General features: G+C 42.6%; 2 protein-coding genes across 6 annotated transcripts in view; one reads left to right on the top strand and one right to left on the bottom strand.

Annotated features, from left to right (window-relative positions):
* Window positions 1-14,699, bottom strand: part of KIF4A (kinesin family member 4A) — a 117,302-nt gene extending 102,603 nt beyond the window's left edge. Inside the window, exons 1-5 of one of the 4 annotated variants that reach the window (XM_037133110.2) lie at window positions 14,599-14,699; window positions 14,093-14,231; window positions 13,861-13,975; window positions 7,678-7,868; window positions 5,936-6,028 (exon numbers count right to left, since the gene is read on the bottom strand). In XM_037133110.2, the coding sequence (XP_036989005.1) occupies window positions 5,936-6,028; window positions 7,678-7,868; window positions 13,861-13,975; window positions 14,093-14,215 (522 nt within the window). In that variant the 5' untranslated portion in view covers window positions 14,216-14,231; window positions 14,599-14,699. Of the gene's footprint in view, window positions 1-5,935; window positions 6,029-7,677; window positions 7,869-13,860; window positions 13,976-14,092; window positions 14,251-14,598 lie in introns of those variants that run through there. The other 3 variants (XM_037133109.2, XM_037133108.2, XM_053656661.1) reach the window with 3 other exon arrangements.
* Window positions 14,700-14,764: 65 nt separating this feature from the next.
* On the top strand, window positions 14,765-17,608 carry PDZD11 (PDZ domain containing 11). Of its 2 annotated transcripts, XM_037133112.2 has the most exons (7): window positions 14,765-14,865; window positions 15,378-15,477; window positions 15,935-16,018; window positions 16,283-16,339; window positions 16,856-16,954; window positions 17,191-17,251; window positions 17,401-17,608. In XM_037133112.2, the coding sequence occupies exons 1-7, from the start codon at window positions 14,768-14,770 to the stop codon at window positions 17,433-17,435; spliced, it is 534 nt and encodes a 177-aa protein (XP_036989007.2). In that variant the 5' UTR covers window positions 14,765-14,767; the 3' UTR covers window positions 17,436-17,608. The 2 variants fall into 2 exon arrangements, with proteins under 2 accessions (XP_036989007.2, XP_036989008.2); XM_037133113.2 differs by lacking the exon at window positions 15,935-16,018.
* Window positions 17,609-22,894: the final 5,286 nt, after the last annotated feature.

The raw sequence follows: 22,894 nt of genomic DNA on the forward strand, positions 1-22,894 counted from the left end.
TGCTAGACCCAAGCTCTGCCTGTTTTCAACACTGGCTTCTGGATTTGGACCATTCCCATATACAAAACTTTCTATGTTGCCTCAAATTTTCTGTTTAGGTAAGAAATATTCCAAGTAATGAGAACCAGAGGCCTGCAACTAAGTCTACTTTACCCAGCAAGGCTCTCAATCAAGATAGAAGGCCAAATAAAGAGCTTCCAAGACAAAAGAAGTCTAAAAGAATACGCCTCCACCAAACCAGCTCTACAAGAAATACTAAAAGGACTGCTTTAAGGGAAGGAAGGATAAGAGGGAGACAGAGAGGAACACAGGTACAAAAATGTCAATGAATAAGTACCTATCAATAATAACCTTAAACGTAAATGGATTAAATGCTCCAATCAAAAGACACAGAATAGCTTAATGGATAAGAAAGCATGATCCACACATATGCTGCCTATAAGAGACCCACCTCAGGACAAAAGACCATCACAGACTAAAAGTGAAAGGCTGGAAACAAGTTTTCCAAGCAAACGGACAAGAAAAAAAGCTGGGGTAGCAATTCTCATATCGGACAAAATAGACTTCAAAAAAAGGGCCATAAAGAGAGACCCAGAAGGTCACTTCATTATACTCAAGGGAAGAATCCACCAAGAAGACCTTAACATTGTAAACATATATGCACCAAACATAGGGGTACCCAAATATGTCAAGAAAATCTTAGAGGACTTCAAGAAAGATATTGACAGCAACACAATTATAGTAGGGGATTTTAACACCCCACTATCAAAAATGGACAGATCTTCCAAACAAATTATCAACAAAGATATTGCGGCATTAAACAACACCCTAGATGAAATGGACTTAACTGATATATAGAGAGCCCTTCATCCCAAAGAAGCTAAATACACATTCTTTTCAAACGCGCATGGAACATTTTCAAAGATAGACCACATGATAGGACACAAAACGAGCCTCCAAAAATTCAAGATAATTGAAATCATACCAAGCACCTTCTCTGACCACAAGGGACTGAAATTGGAAACCAACCCCAAAGAAAAAACCCAAAGCAACCCAAAATCATGGAGACTGAATGGTATGCTATTAAACAACGAATGGGTCAAGAATGAAATTAGGGAAGAAATCAAAACGTTTCTGGAAACAAATGAAAATGATCTCACAACAACCCAAAACTTATGGGACACAGCAAAGGCAGTCCTGAGAGGGAAGTTTATAGCAATACAGGCCTACGTAAAGAAGATAGAAACATTTCAAACAAACAACCTAACCCTACGCCTGCAAGAACTCGAGGAACAACAACAAAGACAGCCCAGAGCAAGCAGAAGGAAGGAAATAACCAAGATCAGAGCAGAACTAAATGACATAGAAACTAAAAGCATAATTCTAAGGATCAATGAATCCAGGAGTTGGTTCTTTGAGAAAATAAACAAAATAGACAAGCCTTTAAGTAGGCTCGTCAAGAAAAGGAGAGAACACAAATAAACACAATCAGAAATGAAAGAGGAGAGATTACAACTGATACCACAGAAATAGAAGGGATTGTAAGAAATTACTATGAAGAACTGTATGCCAAGAAATTGGAAAACCTAGGGGAAATGGACACATTTCTAGAAAAATACAATCTTCCAAAACTCAGTGAAAAAGAAGCAGAAAATCTAAATACACCAATAACAGCAAAAGAAATTGAAGCAGTAATCAAAAAACTCCCATCACACAAAAGCCCTGGACCAGATGGTTTCACAGGAGAATTCTACAAAGCATTTAAGGAAGAGCTAACCCCTATTCTCCACAGACTATTCCAAAAATTCCAGAAGGATGGAAAACTCCTACATTCTTTTTATGAAGCCAGCATCATCTTAATTCCAAAACCAGATAGAGACACAACAAAGAAAGAAAACTTCAGGCCAATATTGCTGATGAACATAGACGCTAAAATCCTCAACAAAATATTGGCAAATCGCATCCAACAATATATCCAAAAGATCATACACCATGACCAAGTGGGATTCATCCCAGGAATGCAGGGATGGTTCAATATTCACAAATCAGTAAATGTAATACATCACATAAACAAAAGCAAAGACAAAAACCACATGATCATATCAATAGATGCGGAAAAAGCTTTCGATAAGGTACAACACCCATTTATGATAAAAACACTCAGCAAAGTGGGAATAGAGGGAGCATTCCTCAATATAATAAAGGCCATATATGCGAGACCTACAGCCAATATCATACTCAATGGGCAAAAACTAAAAGTTTTTCCACTAAGATCAGGAACAAGACAAGGATGTCCACTTTCACCACTTCTATTCAATACAGTTCTGGAAGTTTTGGCCACAGCGATCAGGCAGGAAAAGGAAATAAAAGGCATCCAAATAGGAAAGGAGGAAGCAAAACTGTCACTGTTTGCAATGACATGATAGTGTACATAGAAAATCCTATAGACTCTACCCAAAAACTGCTCGAACTAATTAATGAATTTGGCAAAACAGCTGGTTACAAAGTCAATATCCAGAAATCAAAGGCATTTTTGTATACTAACAATGAATCAGCAGAAGCAGAAATCAAGGAAAAAATCCCATTCAATATAGCAAAAAGAAACATAAAATATCTGGGAATAAACCTAACTAAGGAGGTAAAAGACCTGTATGCAGAAAACTACACAGCCCTGAAGAAAGAAATCAAGGAAGACACAAACAAATGGAAACAGATACCTTGTTCAGGGATTGGAAGAATTAACATCATCAAAATGTCCATACTACCCAAAGCAATATACACATTCAATGCAATACCTATTAAAGTACCAATGGCATATTTCACAGACATAGAACAAACACTTCAAAAATTTATATGGAACCATAAACGACCCCGAATAGCAGCTGTACTTTTGAGAAAGAAGAACAAAGTAGGAGGGATCACAATACCTGATACCAAACTGTATTACAAGGCCACTGTAATCAAAACACCCTGGTACTGGCATAAAAACAGGCACATAGACCAATAGAACAGAACAGAGAGCCCAGAAATCAACCCAACTCTCTACAGTCAATTAATATTCGACAAAGGGGGCAGTAACATAAAATGGAGTAAAGATAGCCTCTTCAACAAATGGTGCTGGGAGAACTGGACAGCAACGTGCAAAAAAAATGAAACTTGAGCACCGACTTACACCATACACCAAAATAAATTCAAGGTGGATAAAAGGCTTAAATATAAGCCGTGACACCATTAAAGTTCTAGAGGAGAACATTGGCAAGAAAATCTCAGATATTCCACGCAGCAACATTTTTACGGATATGTGCCCTAGAGCAAGGAATATAAAGGAAAGAATAAACAAATGGGATCTCATCAAAATAAAAAGCTTCTGCATGGCTAAAGAAAACAGTATTAAATTAAAAAGACAGCCAACTCTATGGGAAAACATATTTGCCAATGGTACCTAAGACAAAGGTTTAATCTCGAAAATATACAAAGAACTTACACGACTCCACACTAGGAAGACATCTAACCCAATTAAAAAATGGGCAAAGGATTTGAACAGACACTTCTCCAAAGAGGACATACAGAATATCCAGACACACATGAAGAGATGCTCAATATCGTTAGCTATCAGAGAGATGCAAATTAAAACCACAATGAGATACCACTTTACACCAGTCAGGATGGCTATCATAAACAAAGCAACAAACAACAAATGTTGGAGAGGGTGTGGGGAAAAGGGGTCCTTAGTTCACTGTTGGTGGGATTGCAGACTGGTACAACCATTATGGAAAACAGTCTGGAAGTTTCTCAGAAAAATAAAAATCGACCTGCCTCTTGACCCAACAATTCCACTGCTAGGATTATATCCTAAGAATCCTAAAACATCAATATCAAAGAACCTATGCACCACAATGTTCATAGCAGCACAATTTACAATAGCCAAGAGTTGGAAGCAACCTAGGTGCCCAGCAGTCAATGAATGGATCAAAAAATTGTGGTACATACACACAATGGAATTCTACGCAGCAGAGAGAAAGAAGGAGCTACTACCCTTTGCAACAACATGGATGGAACTGGAAAGCATTATGCTGAGTGAAAAAGGTCAGGCATTGAAAGACAAATACCATATGATCTCACCTTTAACAGGAAGCTAAACAACAAAACAAACAAGCAAGCAGAAAAAAAACAACAACAGCCCTGGCTGGTGTAGCTCAGTGGATTGAGCGCAGCCTGCGAACCAGACAATCGCGGTACGATTCCCAGTCAGGGCACATTCCTGGGTTGCAGGCCGGTTCCCTGCAGGCCAGTTCCCAGCAGGGGATGCACAAAAGGCAACCATACATTGATGTTTCTCTCCCTCTTCTCCTTCCCTTTCCCTCTAAAGATAAATAAATAAAATATTTAAAAAAAACAACAAAGACACTGAAATAGAGAACAAGGGGACAGTGACCAGAGGGGAGAGGGAAGGGAATTTAAGGGAAAAAGGGGGGAGGGATTTGGAGGAACAAATAGGAAAGACACAGGGAAGAGAACTAAGGGGGGTGGAAATGGGAGGGAGGTGGGGAGCAAGGGGCGGGGGAGGCTGGGATGGGAAAAATCGAGAAAAAACTGTACTTGAAAAATAACTAAATAAAATAAAAAAAAATTCTGTTTAGCCCTGGCTGGTGTGGCTCAGTAGATTTAGTGCCAGTATGTGAAGCAAAGAGTCGCTGCTTCGATTCCCAGTCAGGGCGCATGCCTCGGTTGCAGGCCAGGTCCCCAGTAGGGGCACGCAAGAGGCAACCACACATTGATGTTTCTCTCCCTCTTCCTCCCTCCATTTTCATCTCTAAAAATAAATAAATAAAACCCTTTTTGAAAAAAGAACATTAAGATTTTTTAAAATTTTCTGTTCAGCTATAGCTCTACATCCTGCGACTACCATGTGACAGAAGCCTCTCAAATAAGTGATCTTTGTCTTATCGTACTTATGAATTTTGAAAAGGTTATGTTAGTTAAGTTTTCAATTTTTAAATATCACTCCAGAGCCTAGCACAATGTCTATTCCAGGGTTGTCCAACAGAATCTTTTGACCATGGGTAAGTTCTATATCTGTGTTGTCCAATATTGTAGCCACCAGCCATAGGTAGCTATTAAGTACTTCATGTGTGTCTGGTGTAACTGAGGGACTGACTTTTTCAATTAAAAATTTTATTTATTCATCTTAAGAGAGGGGAAGGGAGGGAGAAGGCAAGGGAGAGAAACATCAATGTATGGCTGCCTCCTGCGCACCCCCTGCCGGGGACTCGACCCACAACCCAGGCATGTGCCCTGGCTGAGAATCGAATAGGCGACCCCTTGATTCATAGGTCGGTGCTCACCACTGAGCCACACCAGCCAGGGTGGGACTGAGTTTTTTTAAAAAAGATTTCATTCATTCATTTATAGGGGAAAGTAGGCAGAATGAGAGGGAGAGAAACATCGATTGATTGCCTCTCTCATGTCCATAGCTGGGGACCAGGCCCACAAGCCAGGCATGTCCCCCAATTGGGAACTGCACTGGCCACTCTCTACTTTGCAACACAATGCTGGACCAACTGAGCCATGTTGGCCAGAGCTAAGGGACTGAATTATAAATTTTATTCAATTTTAGTTCATTTAGGTTTAAATAGCCATTTGTGGCTAGTGAGTACCATACTGGACATCAAAGTCTTAGAACTCTATAAATAGCTAATCCTGTAAATATTTAATTGATTTTAGCATTCCTTCAAGAGGTAACAGGAAGGTGATCAAAGATCCTTCCCTCCGAGAGATCTCATGTAGGAATTCGACATTAACAAAGGCAATCAGGACCACATAAAATCTGAAAGATGTTAGTAGTCATTTAAAACCACAGTGGCAAATAAAACAGATGTGACCTTTAGTAGTGACCAACATTTTTAGGTAATAATAATAACAACAACAAACACACCTTTATGCCTTCCTTAGGATCTTCTCGTATATTTATCTGAGAGGCTTTCTCTCGAGGTGGGCATAGAAGATCCAAGATTTCTTCATTGTAAATCTGGTATCATTGAAAATAAAGTAGTAAAAACAAGATGTTAACAGGGTAATCTTAGGGTGGTGGGATCGGAGATGATTTTTAAGTTCTTTGTGACTTTGTTTCAAAACATTCTTATTCTTACAACACACATATCATATTTTTAATTAAGAAAAGGGCTTTAACCCTATAGGCGAACATTTGATGGTGAACATTTGATACTTGCAAGAATGAATTCACACGTTACTGTAACGAAATTGAGACTGCTTTCTCAAGACAGAGTCTCTGAGGAATGGCAGACAATGAAAGTAACATGGGTGCCCAAATTCAGTTCTTTCATGGTGCCTTAACAGTGTCACCTTCACTGATTCTGTTAAGCTGTAAATGACAAAAATTTTTTTTGGAGTTTTCCCCAAAGTACTTTTATAGAAGGAAAGCATAGTCCAACTAAGGAATGCCCGTACATGGTACAATGTAAGTTTGAACAGAGTTGCAATAGTCTAAGCGAATATGAAACTGAAATAACAATTCTAAGACATTTACGGCATCACGCCCTGATAATACAGTAGAGTGAAATCTAAACTTTCCTACGTTACTCGGGAGTAAAAACATTTCATATGAAGTGGGTTTTCCACCAACAAATTCTTAATAAAGGGTGGAAGCAGGAAGCAAAAAGAAGAAGTAGTGACCAATATTTCAACAACAAGCAGGACTTTAAGTATTTAGAACAGTGTTTAGCACAGTGTCAGCACTCTACTTGTTTGCTATTACTGCTGTGGCTACCTATCTGACATACCAGGCTCCCAAGTTCTTTTTTCATTTGATTACCTTGACCACAACTGGGTTCATGAAGATTCAAGAAGGCTAATCTTAATGATGTGTGCCTCCCCATCTTTAAACTCTATACCTCCTATACCCATTAAGAGTCAACTTCAGAATGAAGTATTTATGTACAATTTATAATTGCATCCTTATATCACTGCACTTTAATTATTGCTCCGTAAAGATGAGGCATCTTATCCCTGCTATGGAACTAACCAGCTAGTTTCCCAGAACTGGAAGTTCCCTAGAGAAGTGTTTTTGGTGTCACGAGGTTAGCTGTAACTCGTCAATCTACTTCTACACTGATATACACTAGAATGAAGACACCCACAAGGGCAGGGACTTTTATGTTTTGTTGACCGATATAGCCCAAGTACCTAGAACAGGGTCTATAACATAGTAGGTGCTCAATAAATATCTGTTGAATAAACACACTCTATCATCACCTATAAAACTCAATACGTCTCCCAATTTTTAGAACATTCTTCATAAAATAGCAGCATTATTGCTTAAGCTTCAAAACAGTAAAGGCAAATCAAATATTTTTTTGCAGACTCTACAGAGAATCAATAAGAGGACAAATTGGAATTAACAGAACTGTCATCTTTTTATATGGCAATGCCAACTCCTCTAACAATCAGATTAAACAGACTATTTTGACAACAAGGGAAGAACTGGGTGCAAGCCAGATCCAACTGAGCCAGTAAGTTTTCGCTATCAGTTTATAAAAATGTAATTTACTAAAAATGTAATTTATTAGTTTGAGCAATGCCAGGAAAAACCTGATTTGGATTTCTTTTTCTACCCTAAGATAAATTTAAACTCAGAATAATTAAAGATAAATCATTTACCTCTAAGTATGACACCTTCAGCGTAAATTCGAAGTCACTCTTCTTGTCAATTTCTTTGAAGAGCATTTGTATCACCCGAGGAATGACCCCAACTGTTGGTTCATTCTCTTGCTCTGCAGTGTATGCACCTCCCATGGAGTAGGTTTTTCCAGAGCCAGTCTGTCCATAGGCCAGGACGGTTGCATTGTATCCTGGCAAAACAGAAGTCACACACATAGTGGTGCTCGAATGTTCTCATCCAATCAATACACTCTGTTTCCTTTGGCAATTATGAACTGAGACTGCTCTCTTAAGATAAGGGTCTCTCATGAACAACAGCCACAGAGAAAAGTCATCTGGGCATCGTGACTTTGTACTGCTCCAAATAAGCAAAGAAAAAAAAACACAAAATGTATGCCCCTCCTGATAGCTCTCAAAAGATAGGAAGTAAAACACTTGAGGATCTGACGGCCATTGTGAGGATGGCCAAGTCTCTGCCAAAAAGCCATTCAGAGCTTTGTAATTCTACTTTCGGTCTACTTCAAGCACTTCTAAATTTTGAGACTTAAATGAAAGTCCCAGAAGCTACATAAATAGAAGGGATTCAAACATGTATATTTTTGATTAAGTCTTCATTTGAAAAGGGAACGAAGTTGCTTCTTACAGACAATGAAAGCATCTATCCCTTATCTGCACTCTCAGACAGACTGCATCTGGACCACAGTACTGGGCTCCTCATAGGAATGTCATCATTTAAGTGTGATTCAATGGGATATATGTCCTTTGCTTTTTTAAAAAAGATTTTATTTATTTATCTTTAGAGGGAAAGGGAAGGAGAGAGGGAGAAAATATCAGTGTATGGTTGCCTCTCGTGCGTCCCCTGCTGGGAACTGGCCTGCAACCCAGGCATGTGCCCTGACTGGGAATTGAACCATGATCCTCTGGGTTGCAGGCCCATGCTCAATCCACTGAGCTACACCAGCCAGGGCTGCCCTTTGCTTTTTTTCTTTTTGAAAGAACTCGTTCGTATAAATGAAGACCTAGATGTTCTGAAAAATCGTAAGATGTTAAATTGAGATTTTTACTAATGGATTGCTAGGATGGCCTGGTGTGGTATACTATGGCAGGCCTATGGGTCAAGAGAATAACATTCCATAATCTTCTGCAACACTACAGATGGGTGTATATAGTAATAACTGGGGAAACCAAGTTCTAGTACTTTCTACAAAACACTCAGGGCTCTGCGGTATTGGGAGTTCAGAGTACGAGGGGGCTGCTGTGGAGCTAACTGAAAAATACTAGTTTGTCTTGGCAGAGCAATGTTAACCAAATGCATGTACATTGGAATCCTTTTCTATATTTTATTGCTTCTAAAGACTATACTTTAATTCTCATAGTTTCCCAAGTTAAAGATAGGAAAGTAGAACTACAGTACTCTTACTAAGCTATGATGGTGCATTCTGAGGAAGATGAACAGAGAGTGAAGGCTCTGGAAACCATCTTATTTCAGGAATGGCTAAAGGGGAGGAGGCATGGTTAATTAGAAGAGATGTGGAATCATGTAATGGTCTTGCAAATATGTAAACAGGAAAAAGGTTAACTTTATAGTGGAGAAGCCTGGCAGATAATACCTCAATCAAATGATCAAAATGAACATCAGGATGTGAGGGCGATCTGGCTGTGCCATCTGTCACCCCACTGATCACCAGTGTTGATTCAGCTGATCTAGCTGGCGAGGTGGGTGTTCTCTTCCTCCCTCACTGCTCCTTGTGCATCCCTCCTAAAGCTGCACACCCCATTGAAAGGGACCTTCCCTGATAGAGGAGAGGACCATTCCTCAGTCAAGGGTATATGAGTAGCTATGCTCCCCTGCTAGAACCTGCAAACGAGCTCTCAAAGTGAACATTAGCAGAAATGGTACAAATCAAAATTATGTATTGACTGGCGGGATTCAAAAAGAATACATCACCACTTCTGTGATATTTCTGCTGAAGACGAAGAATGCAAATCTAATAATAAATAAACATCAGACAAACCAAAATTGAAAAAAAAAAGGTTTACAAAAGAACTAGCCTGTGATCTTCAAAAGTGTCATGATTATGAAAGTCAAAAAAGAATGAAAAATCTTAGAACGAAGGAAACTACAGAGGCAGTACAACTAAATACAACTGATTTTGTACTAGACCCTCTGCTATAAAGGACAAAATTGACACAATTGGTGAACCTTGAATGAGGTCTGAGGACTGGATGGTAGAAATGTAGCAATGCTAATTTCATGATTTTTAAAAAAGATTTTACTCATTTATTTTTAGAGACAGGGTAAGGGAGAAAGAGAGGGAGAGAAACATCCATGTGTGGTTGCCAGGCATGTGCCCTGACTAGGAATCAAACTGGCAACCCTTTGGTTCACAGGCCCACGCTCAATCCACTGATCTACACCAGCCAGAGCTAATTTCATGATTTTTTTAAGATTTTATTTATTTATCTTTAGAGGGGAAGGAGAGAGGGAGAGGAACATCAATGTATGGTTGCCTTTCGTGCGTCCCCTGCTGGGAACTGGCCTGCAGAGAACCGGCCTGCAACCCAAGCATGTGCCCTGACTGGGAATCGAACCACGATCGTGTGGTTCGCAGGCCCGAGCTCAATCCACTGAGCTACACCAGCCAGGGCTAATTTCATGATTTTGATGGTTGTATTGTAGTTCTGTAGGAGAAAGTCCTTGTTAGTAGCAAATATACAATGAAGTATCCAGGGGCATCAGGTCAACAGCTTACCTCAAATTGTTGAGGAAAAAAAGTTTTTTATGCTGTTCTTACAACGCTTCTATAAGTTTGAGATTATTGCTTTAATATTAAAAAATTTTGAAACAAAGTATTCAATGTGCCTAGTCATGACATCACTTAAAAAGTGGAAAAAAATGTGAATAGCTATTGCCTGCAAGAAGGCTACTGTTTGTCTAGAGAGATGAACTAACATCACTGGGTACAAATTATTACTAGGAGGCAAATCTCACCTCAATATAACCTAATGCAATTAGAGTTGTCCAAAACCATCAACAAGACTACCCTGTGAGTCAGTGAATTCTCTGTCCAAAAATACTCAAATAAACATCGGAAGTTCACTTTACACAGATATTGCTACAGGCATTTTCTTTGGAAGAGAAACTAGACTAGGTGCCATAAATGTCCTGTTCAACTTTAAGGGACTAGTATGTCACGGTTCTACTTCTTTTAAATAGAGCTCTGCTTTGAATCCTGTATAATCACTGTCCTAGAATAATATTAAAGACCTCTCAGGCACCGCTACCTTCTTCAGAACCCTGCTATTGTCTTGAATAATACTAAAGCCTTAGATTCTGCAATAAAGATTTTTAAAAGCTTTTTTAAACTTATTTATTTTTAGAGAGAAGGGAAGGGAGGGAGAAACATCAATGTTAGAGAGAGAAGCATTGATTGTCTGCCTCTCATACACATCCTGACAAGGACCTGGCCCACAACCTAGGCATGCGCCCTGGCTGGGAATTGAACCCCTGACCTTTGCTTTGCAGTACTATGCTAAGCCCACGGAGCCACTCCAGCCAAGGCTACAATAAGGATTGTTAACCAGCCAGAGTATCCAAGCACTTCAGGAAATCTCACTCTTTACCTAAAAGACTTCTACTTATCAATCAATACCTACCTCCAAGGTTCCCTATGCTGTGGAATTCATCTCAGGTTTCCAAAGTAGAATTAGTGTCATCCTTTTGGTTTTCATACCACTTTGCATGAAAGCACTGCTTCTTTTAAAGCAGGACTGATTGATTCTATTGTATATTTTAACTTGTAAAATATTTTTTTCCTTAAAGATGGGTGCAGCCATGACTGGTGTGGCTCAGTGGGTTGGGTATTGTACCGTGAACCAAAAGGTCACAGGTTCGATTCCCAGTCAGGGCACATGCCTGGATTGCAGGCCGGGTCTCCAGTTAGGGTACAAAAAAGGCAACTGATCAATGTTTCTCTCTCATATAGATATACCTCTCCCTCTCTTTCTCCCTCCTTTCTCTTCTCTCTAAAAGTAAATAAATAAAATGAAAAGTCTGGTATTGGCATAAGAATAGACACATAGATCAATGGAACAGAACAGAGAATCCAGAAATAAACCCAGGTCTCTATGGCTAATTAATGTTTGACAAAGGAAGCACAAGCATACAATGGAGTAAAAATAGCCTCTTCAATAAATGGGTGTTGGGAAAACTGGACTGGTATGTGCAAAAATAAAGAAGAAGAAACTGGACCACCAACTTACACCATACACCAGAAAAAACTCAAAATGGATAAAAGACTGAAATATAAGTCATGACACGATAAAGGTCCTAGAGCAAAACATAGGCAGGAAAATCTCAGATATACCATGTAGCAATATTTTTGCTGATATATCTCCAAGGGTATGAAAAATAAAGAAAAAATAAACAGATGGGACTACATCAAACTAAAAAGTTTCTGCAAGGCTAAAGAAACCATCACCAAAATGAAAAGGGAGCCAACTATATGGGAGAACATATTTGCCAATGATACATCAGACAAGAGTTTGATCTCCAAAATATATAAAGAACTCATATGACTCAATGCCAGGAAGACAAACAATCCAATTAAAAAAATAGGCTAAGGACCCGAACAGATATGTCTGCAAGGAGGACATACAGAGGGCCCAGAGACATATGAAAAGATGCTCAACATCACTAGCCTTCAGAGAGTTGTAAATTAAAAGCACAATGACATATTACCTCACACCTATCAGAATGGCCATCATAAATAAATCAACAAACAGCAAGTGTTGGCCAGGCTGTGGAGAAAAGGGAACCCTAGTGCACTGTTGGTGGGATTACAGACTGGTGCAGCCACTGTAGAAAACAGTATGGAATTCATTCAGAAAACAAAATGGAACTGTCTTTTGACTCAGTAATACCACTGCTAGGATTATATCCTAAGAACCCTGAAACACCAATCCAAAAGAACTTATGCACCCCATTGTTCACAGCAGCACAATTTACAATAGCCAAGTGCTGGAAGCAGCCTAAGTGGCCATCAGCAAATGAGTGGATCATAAAGCTGAGGTACATTAACACAATGGAATACTACACAGCAGAAAGAAAGGAGGAACTCCTTCCTTTTGAGACAGCATGAAGGGATATGGAAAGCATTATGCTAAATGAAATAAGCTAGGTGGTGAAAGACATAACCATATGATCTCACCTGTAACAGGAATCTAATGAACAAAATAAACTAACAAACAAAATAGAACCATAGGAAACAAGGAACAGACTTAAAACAACCAGAGGGTGGGGGGAGAGGGATAATAGTGGAAAGAAGGGGAAGGGACTAGTTAAAGGGCATGTATGAATAACCCATGAACATTGACAACAGTGTGTAAATTGACTGTGGGAAGGGAGGTGCGATGGGCAGATGAGGGCAAACGGGGGAAAATTGGAACAACTGTAATAGAATAACCATAAAAACTGATTTAAAAATAACAATAAGCCCTAGCTGGTATGGCTCAGTGGATTGAGCACCAGCCTGCAAACCAAAGGGTCGCTGGTTCGATTCCCAGTCAGAGCACATGCCTGGGTTGTGAGCCAGGTGCCCAGTAGGGGGTGCACGGGAGCAACCATACATGGATGTTTTTCTCCCTCTCTTTTTTCCTCGCTTCCACTCTCTCTAAAAATAAATAAAATCTTTTAAAAAATTAAAATTAATAAAAATATTTTTAAAGGGTGCAAAAAGCTTAAAATTGTTTATGCACCAAAAATTATGTATGTAGTCATCTACTTCTATTCCTACCCCTGAGCTTTGCATTCCTCCAGGGCCTCGAAGCTCTATTATTTATCTCTAGATACTTCCACAGGTCTTGCAAGTGCATGGGCCTCATCAGCACCCATCAAAGAGCTTCGAATCTAATGAGGTCCCAAGACAAAAAAAAAAAAACAAAACCCAAAAACAGAATATATGAAAGCGAAAGCACAGCAGAACCACAGAAAGCAAACAGAGCACAAAACTAGTTTCAAGGGTACAAGATACTTTCCCAAGTTACATTGCACTAGTTCCTAGACTATGGCCTTTTTGAAGGCAGGACTCATGTTTCATCCATTCCTGTATTTGTAACATCCAAGCACAATGCCTGACACATAGTATATGCTCAAGAACCGTTTGAAGAATGAAGTAGCCTCACCTTTAAATATGCCTTTTATGAGTGGTGCTACTGCTGTATTGAAGACTTCTTCCTGTTCAGTAGAGGGATCAAACACAAAATCGTAGGTGAAGGATTTGTCATTACCAACCACCACCTAGAGAAGGCAAAGGGGCAGGGACAAGAAGTAAGAAAATAACGAAAGGCCAGACCACGCCCCTCACTGTCATTTGGCCTCGGATTTTCAGACTCCGGGCCAGACTGTGCTACGCACCTGCGGTTCCCCGGGTACGAAGGAAAGGCACATCTGGCAGCCCTCACTAATCTCTTTGGGGACCAGAGGGCGACATCGCAGTGCCACTTTTACAGGAATTCCCTTCACCTCTTCCTTCATCATCCTACCTCAGCACCGTCTGTGAGGGGAAAAAAAAAGAAAATAGGCTTGCTGATGAATCTTGGTGGGTTGGCGAGGGCGGGGAGGGTGTCCTCCCTTAGTTCCGGCCCTCCACTAGGGGTGGGAGATGGTTTGCGGGACTCCGAGTAGGTGAGGGAGCCTCCTCCTTGCTACGGGATCGCTGCCGCTGGACAGTCACTTTCCCTCCGATTTGGCCACCACAGGACTATCCCACAGCCCGACACTCTGAAGACAGCGAAGTGACCTCTGAAATGGAAAGGAAAACCCCCAGCGGAGACGATGACAAGGACCCACAGCCTCAGGGTACCGGCAAAGGCAAATGCTGGGCTAAATTGCGACCCCTTAACTCGCCAAACTAAACGTACCTTCCCGGGTCTTCTGCTGCCCTGTTCCAACCGGAGATTTAACCGCCAAGTTTCAAATTGGTAGTGGAGGCGCCAGCCAATCGGAGCGCAGACAACCGGCGGGAGGTGCGCGCACCTCAGCGTAGCGTGAAGGACGCTTTTGGGAAGTTGTGGGCATGCGCGTCGCACCATGATCCCGCCCCTACCTGCCAGTCAAAACATCTGCTTCCGGTCCTCCGGCCGAATTGGCAGCGAGTGGAACCTGAGCTGGCTGAGCCTTGTTGGCGGGTGAGATAGTACTGCAATTACCGCTTTGAATGCACGGGGCTCAGGCAGGATGCGAGGAGCATATTCGAAGGTGGCTAGTGGTGAAGGGACGGTCGGTCTGAGGATCTTCACCATTACCGATCAATTGTACAAAATGTGGGGCGGTGCCTTCCCTCCACTCCCTGTTCATTGTTGGAGTCAGCACTCCCTTGGATTTCGAAAATAGATCTTTTTAGACGCGATTTTGCTTGCCTGTTCTGTAAGTTGAAGACAGTAACATCTGTTTTGTAGGAGTGTTATAAGAAAGATCATCTATAAAGGACCTAGCAGGTTGTTCAACGTCCAGATACCCAGTAAAGTTCATTGTTTTCTTCCATCTTTTTTCTTTCCTCTTTCCACCAATCTGTGCCCTAGAAGTGGGCTAGGACCATAGGATGACGGCCCGGGATAGGTTGGATTTGTTTTTTGAAAGTTGCTAGCTGCTGTCCCTTTTAAACCATTTTTATCAGCTTTGATTCACCTTTTCATTACAGAGCTTTGCCAAAGATGGACAGCCGAATTCCTTATGATGACTACCCAGTGGTTTTCCTGCCAGCCTATGAGAATCCCCCAGCATGGATTCCTCCTCATGAGGTGGGAACCATCTGTACTCTTGAATAGCAGCAGATTTTTCCCCACGGGCATAAGATGATATATTAAACATAGGATAGCACAGTTAGAAAGCTCAAAGGAGAATGAATCTTAGCCTTTTCTGTAGCCAAGGGACCCCTTAGTTGGATTCTGAGTAACTGGGTCCACTGGAAGCTTCTTATGGAATCCTTCTGCCAGAGTCCATTCACATCACAGAATTCTGGAAATTTAGAGCCCCAGTTTCCATTCTCTTAAGGTAAAGACGTGGGGAGCCACTGGATTGCTAGCATGTCCCCAAGCTGTTCATCTGCCCATTTGGACAGTGTTATCTGGTCTATTTAAGCTAAGCCCATGCTTTTACCTTTTCCTAACTTCAGGGAGACACATTTGTGTTCCAGATGAAAATGGGTATAAAATCTAAATCTGCTAGTAAGATTTCTGGGTTTGCTGTGTCTTGCAGAGGGTATACCACCCAGACTACAACAATGAGTTGACCCAGTTTCTGCCCCGAACTGTCACACTGAAGAAGCCCCCTGGAGCTCAGGTGAACTTGTGGAACAATTACAATTCATCTTATACCAGGCTAGATTTGTCCATACCATGCGCAGAACTTATCTGTGGTTGGGAGGACAGATTTAGAAGCAGGTAAGGAGGTGGGGAAACTACCTTTACTGGGCAGAAAAGCTGAGATGCAACTTCCAACTTCTCTCTGAGGGACACATATCCCAGCTAGCATACAGTGATAGTACTAGATATTCTTGTGTTTGTGGTCTATATTGAGCCCCCATTCTGTGCTCCTGTCTTGCAGTTGGGATTCAACATTCGAGGAGGAAAGGCCTCCCAGCTAGGCATCTTCATCTCCAAGGTGCGTGCACCTGGTAGGCAATATGGGTAGCTACTTACATTTGTTATATTGCAGAACCATGATGTTTCAAGGCCTCGGAGAAGGATGATTTTGTAGACTCATAGAAGGGGCATAATGGGAACAGGCTTTCCCACTTAAAACTTCCCACCTGAACCCTGGCTGGTGTGGCTTTGTTGTTTGGGCATCATCTTGAAAAGCAAAAGGTCACTGGTTCAATTCCTGGTCAGGGCATATGCCTGGGTTGTGGGTTCAGTCCCTGGTCTGAGCATGTGCAAGAGACAACCAATCACTGTTTCTCTCACACGTGGATGTTTCTCTCCCTCTCTCCCTCCCTTCTCTCTCTAAAAATAAATAAATAAAATCTTAAAAAACAAAAATACTTCCAATCGGGCAAGCATATTTGCCTACATTTTCACACACACAAACAGTAGCACCTTCCATTTTAATAGCACTTAATTTCACTTACAGTCTCTGAAATTCTCCCACCTCGATCACATATTCTCTCCTTCCCAACAGGTGATCCCTGACTCTGATGCACATCGAGCAGGACTTCAGGAAGGGGACCAAGTCCTGGCTGTGAATGATGTGGATTTCCAAGATATTGAGCATAGCAAGGTGAGCACAGTGTTTTGGGCTGTGCTGTGGCAGGAAGCGATCCCAAGTAGGACAGATCAGATGGGATTTGCCAAATCTGTGTGTAACTTGATAAGAAAGAATCTTTCCTGAGGAAGTGTACTGGAGAGAAGCAGCTATTAGTGATCCAGAAGGTTGGAGTGGCAAAGGACTTTTTTCCTCTTGCTATTCTGTGCTGAGTCATATCTTATTTGTACAAGCTGTTGTGTTCCTTTCAGGCTGTTGAGATCCTGAAGACAGCCCGGGAAATCAGCATGCGTGTCCGCTTCTTTCCCTACAGTAAGTGTCCCTTACCTGGAAGGGCCTGCAGTAGGAATTCTTTTAAGTTTTGATTACTGGAGGCCCCATGGTTGGCAGGAGTGGGGAACTGGAAGCTCAGGCCTGAAAATCACCTGCTTTTTCTTCCTTGTCTTTCTTCTTTTCCCCAGATTATCATCGCCAAAAAGAGAGGACTGTACACTAGAGAGTTATAAGCCACAGCTGTCCACTTGGAATCTTCTAGGACAAGCTGGCCAGGCCTCAGGGAAGCCACATACACTCTTGTAGAGTCTCATACACTTTGGAGACTCCAAGGGGACCCTGTTTTCCCTCCTGCCCCTCCTATTCTCCAAAAAGTAAAACATGATGCTGAAGAAATGTTGGTGTGACTTTTGGATGATAATCACTGAGTGTAAAATGCTTTTGAGGCAAACATAAAAGCTCTTCCAAAGAGGAGCTGCTAGAAGTAACAGAGCAATGCTATACCTACTTCACAATTATTTCTATCTGCCCAGAACATCAGGGAGGCTTGGGAACCTTAGTTGCAGTATAACTGAGGGATGGTATGGAGGGATACTGGAGGGAACGTGCTCTTTCCCCATGAACTTGGGACATTTCTCTGCAGGGTATGGTATTAATACAGTTCTGTCTTCTCTTTTCCATGATTCTATGATCTGGAATGTAAACTAACGGAGAGCCTTAGCTGCATTTCTTTTCAGGACAGCAGTCAGAATTTGGTTCCCAATTTCCAAGTTGTAGGTTGAGTAGTACTGACAGCTAACTTCCCTCTTTCCTTTGCCCCAGCCCCCAAATAACCTGCGAGGTTCTGAGTTCCTTACTTACAACCCATTGTTAGAGATTCTAGGCCACACTGTATATACCATGTTCAAAATGCCCATTTAGAATAGCTAGTTTTTCTAATGAGATATGAGATATGGGGTGAAGTGGCCCATGAAATGGCCATGGGATCAAAGTCCCAAATTTGCCTTGAAAGAATCCTGGGGAGCTTAAATATTTCCAGGCCCTTCCCCTGGAGAGTGATTCTGATGGACCAAGGTGGAGCCTAGAAATCTGAAATTTGAAATAAGGTAAATTTTAAATATGGGAAAAGGTTCTAAATAGTAGCAATATATCTCTATGGGGAAGTTCTGGCTCTTCCTAGAAATCCCATCCCAGCTCTACTGTGATACTTAGAGGCTTGGTGCCACTGTTGGGTAGCAACATCCTCGTGAGCAGAGCTGGACCTAGAACTTTTGCTGTCATGCTTCCTGGGCAATTCCCTGTTGCTCTGCTGCCCCCTAATGGCCATCTGAGAAAGAAACTTGCACATAGGCATATTGGGTGAATCGACTGAATGTTGAGATCCAAGCCTCTCCCTGTGATTAACAACTCATCTAAGAGCAGTAAACTGTAAAAAGACCCAGCCAGGTACCATAGGCCTAAGGGGCAAAACCCCTCCTGCCCTAAACTGGTTCTTGCTCTGCAGTACTTGGAGCAGCAGATGATGCAATTGCATTGTGGAAGCATAGATAGAGCGTGGAGAAAGGGCAAGGAGTAATAGGCTGAGGCAAAAGGACCAGTTGTTTATAGAGAGTGTTGATAAGAACGCAGTGGAGAATGAACTGTATCAGCCTTCGAGGGACCCCAGGTGCTGTGGAAGTGCATCCCCTATAGGTGTCTTAGTGGTCAGAGAGGTGAGGTGGGAATTCCTAAGCCCTGCAAGAACTTTCCACCCATAGCCATGAGATGCAGTCATGGAAGAAAGGATGGCACTTCCAGGGCTTCTGTTTTACTCCTAAGCCCCAGAAGCGGACCAGAGCTTAGTAACTGGCCAAGTATTTAAACCATAACCCTGAGGGTGGAGGGGGAAGGACTGGTCCTGGAAAGCCCAAATGCAATAAGTGGATCAAATTAGGTGGACAGCCCTGGCTGGTGTGGCTGAGTGGGTTGGACATCGTCCCTTGAACCAAAAGATTGCCAGTTCAATTCCTGGTCAGGGCACATGCCTATGTTGTGGGCCAGGTCAGTGACTGGGGACATGAGAGAGGCAACTGATCAATGGATCTCTCACACATCAATGTTTCCCTTTTTCTCCCTCCGTCCCCCTCTCTCTAAAAATTAAATTTTGTTTTTAAAAAATTAAGCTATCGACAGGAACAGTGGCTTTTGATGCCTGAGTCATCGGAGGGCTCCAGGTGGATTTTAACCATTGAAGTGTGTTAAGGAAGGTAATAGAGAGGAGACTGGGGCCACATCTCAACTCCCAGAACAGCTTCTAGGAGACACAGAAGAGGAATTCTGACTTTATGATCCCTTTCACCTACAGGGGAACCAGGGAGCTCCTTTGGACTGAAGTTAGTTTCTTGTCTCTTAAATATCAGTCAGGGAGAAAAATTGGCTGGCCATCAACTCAGTGAGGGAAGTTTGCTTTCTCTGCTTGTACACTTCCTACTTCAGCAAAGCTGGAAGAAAGGATACTCTTCTTCCTTCAGTGGGGATGAATTCCTCTTAGAAGGAAGGCCAGAAGCCATGCACAGGAATAGCTGTGAGAGAGAGACAGAGAATGGGGGTGGAGGGAGAGAATGGTGATGCACAAAAGGAAAAAAAAAAGGAGGTCAGGTTCAGAGACATGATTCTGGGGCTTTTCTCTGTATGATGGGGACATGAACCTTACTCCCACTCTACAATAGGATGAGCCAAAGTTATCCAAAAGAGTAAGCGGCGGTGGGTGGCCAGAGCCAGGAGTGCCATGGAATTACCATAAGGAATGGTTTTCACGTTGCATCTGGTTTTAGCACTGGTTTCAACAAACATCGCATTGAGGTCTCTGGGTTTTTCTTCCCCCTCTTCTGCAGAGATGTGTTTTGACAACTGAGAAATTACATAAGGGGCCAGACAATGGTAAGACTGCTTCTGAGTCAGAGTTAGTGGATAGGACTAGATGCTTCTGAGGTATAATGATGCCTCCCTAGTACCAGGAACCCTAGAAGCCTTGAACCCATGACCTTTCTGATCCCTGACACTAGTAACTCCTCCTGAGTAAACAGAGCATAGTAGACCCTCCCCATAGAGACTGATCTCCAGGTATGGCAGAAAAAGTTGTAGTTATACTGTAGCTTTTGTTTGGATCAATCTTGTTACCCACCAACATGATGAGGACATTGTCACCTCTTTCTGCCTGAACATCTGCCTACTTATCTGTCTCTTTGAAAGCATTGATATGTACCAGAGAATGTGTTGCAGAGCATTGAAACATTTAGTGCAGTGTTAGAGAGAATAAAATACCTGCCCTTTCTCTCTGCTATTTCTGTCAACCTCCCTATTGCTTACCTCAATCCGTTTTTCAGATAGCACCCCCTTGTGAGGTCATAGACAACCTCTGCAATAATTGAATCATAATGTAGCTAGGGTCCTGGCTGGTGTGACTTAGTGGATTGAGTGCTGGCCTGCGAGCCAAAGGGTCGCACATTCCATTCTCGGTCAGGGCCACATGCCTGGGTTGTGGGCCAGATCCCCAGTAGGGGGTGCACAAGAGGCAACCACACATGGATAGTTTCCTCGCTTTCTCCCTCTCTCCCCCTCTCTCTAAATACATAAATAAAATCTTTTTTAAAAGCATAATGTAGCTGGGAATTAGGCTGCAAAAGGGTCCCACGGCTGCAGGTGAATGTGCATAAAACAAAGGCAGACAAAGGTAGACAAGAAACTAGGCTGTGAAAGGCTAGAAGTTAATAAAAGCAAAATAAAGAGTCAAGGAAACTGGGTCCCTGAAAAGTGGCTACTATAGCCACAAACCAGGTGGCCTACCATCCTAGGACAGGTCCAATGTCCATGTACTGTTTCCATTAGGGAAGACCCTATAGAGCAGCAGGTCTAAGGATTCAAGACCTCTTGGATTTTGTCTGTGTTATAGTCAGAGTCCAGATGAGGATAGAGAGGGCGAGAAACAGGGAAGGCTTGGCAATTTGGGGAGGCTTCAAGCTTTTCCTTCTCTTCTTTATCCACAAATAGTCCAGGGTGGTAATGCATATGCCTAAAGGGTTGACATAGACGGTTAGTGATAGTGAACCCACACTATTCAGTCCCCCAAGTACCTTGTCTTAGACAGGAAGTCAATTCCAATGGTTGCCTGCAAATGAGAGAGGCTCACTCTGTACCTCTCCTCTACCCCCCAATACCAGGCAGCCTTAGAACTGTAATTGGATAACAGCCCCTGAGAAGGTGATCTTGCTCAACTTGTTAACACTTAACAACAGGTAACTTCAAGGAGGAGAATTCCTGGGTGAGTGGAGCTGAGAAGGGGACAAAACCTACTGCATGAGCTTTGGTGGTAGGCTCAGCTAGTCAGTGCAGTTGAAGCTCTGGATCATGAAGCCAGTGGTGGTTGATGTCTTCCCCACTATGAGGCAGATAAATAAGCTACTTGTTGGACTGGGCAAGGAGGAAATTAATTCTCTACACCATTCCATACTGTCAGATCTCCTTATTCCGCAAGCCCAACTGAGACCTCCCACCACCCTGCGCTCCAGGAACAAGAGTTTGGATTTACATGGAGACCATTGCAGATGTTGGGGGAGGGCAGGGGGCGGTCCCTGGATGGTTTCCAGGCCCCAGCTTTCATCCTTGCAGTGTCTTGCCCCTGTACATTGTGGCTAGCTACCTGAAATCGCACGGTGCTCTCTGTCCAACCGCTATTCAAACCACCTTTGCACCATCTCAGTCTGGGAGCATAGTCGTGCCCACTGGCAGGCGGCTGCAGCAGGTCCCTCCTCCAAAGCAGTGGGTGGCACCTGGAGGGAAACTTGAAGGACCCACAGAGGGCTGGTGGCGTGCCAGAAGGAGGTGAGGGTCATTTATGTGGAAAGCACCTTCTACAGGGTGATCTAATTATTGACGAGGAAGGGGGCACTCATTCTCAATAGTTCCATTACCCTCCTGGAGGAGAAGATAGCAAAGAGATTGCCAGCCACGTGTGGACAAACTGATTTATTAGAGCATTACAGCAGCACTCCCACCCAAGCGCCAGAGCCAGGTGCTCAGCTCCCCTCTTCCCCCTCCTCCGCCAAAGCCTCCTGGCTCTCTTCCTCGCTAGGCTCCTACTGGGTAAAGTCCTTGATGAGTCTGTCCTCAGAGCTTGCAGAAGCAGCACAGGGGCATGCAGGGTTAGGAAGCAGTTTCTGAGCATCCTCCACATTCCCCCCTTTTCCTGACAGCACAGAAGCAATCCCTTCACTGCCTCCCAGCTCAGATCCTCAGCCCTCTCTCAGTAGCTCCCCAACTCACTCACCCACCCATTGACCACACATGATAGTTTCTCTTCCCTTGTCCCTTCCCCAACCTCCCAACATGAACATTCCAACTGGAGGGGAAATAAAAATGGAGGGAGGGATGGAGGGAAGGGATGGAAGAATGAAAGATGGAAGAAAGGGCGAGAGGGCAGCAGGAATGCAGAACTTGAAGGGCAAGGGCCATTCACGAGAGGACCAGGGATGGAGAATGGGGATGCAGAAACGGAAGGGAGGGCAGCTGCAAAGCACTGAACAGTGGCACAAAGCTCAATCATAAGTTTTCACTACAAACATATTGAAAGCGATACTCCAGGAAGCTTTTTCACATTTCCACCATCATAAAATGGAGGATGACTGTGGGGAAGGGGATGGGACT

Source organism: Artibeus jamaicensis, unplaced genomic scaffold (assembly GCF_021234435.1).
Source record: "Artibeus jamaicensis isolate MK-2021 breed Jamaican fruit bat unplaced genomic scaffold, CSHL_Jam_final scaffold_2375, whole genome shotgun sequence".
Classification (NCBI taxonomy): domain Eukaryota; kingdom Metazoa; phylum Chordata; class Mammalia; order Chiroptera; family Phyllostomidae; genus Artibeus; species Artibeus jamaicensis.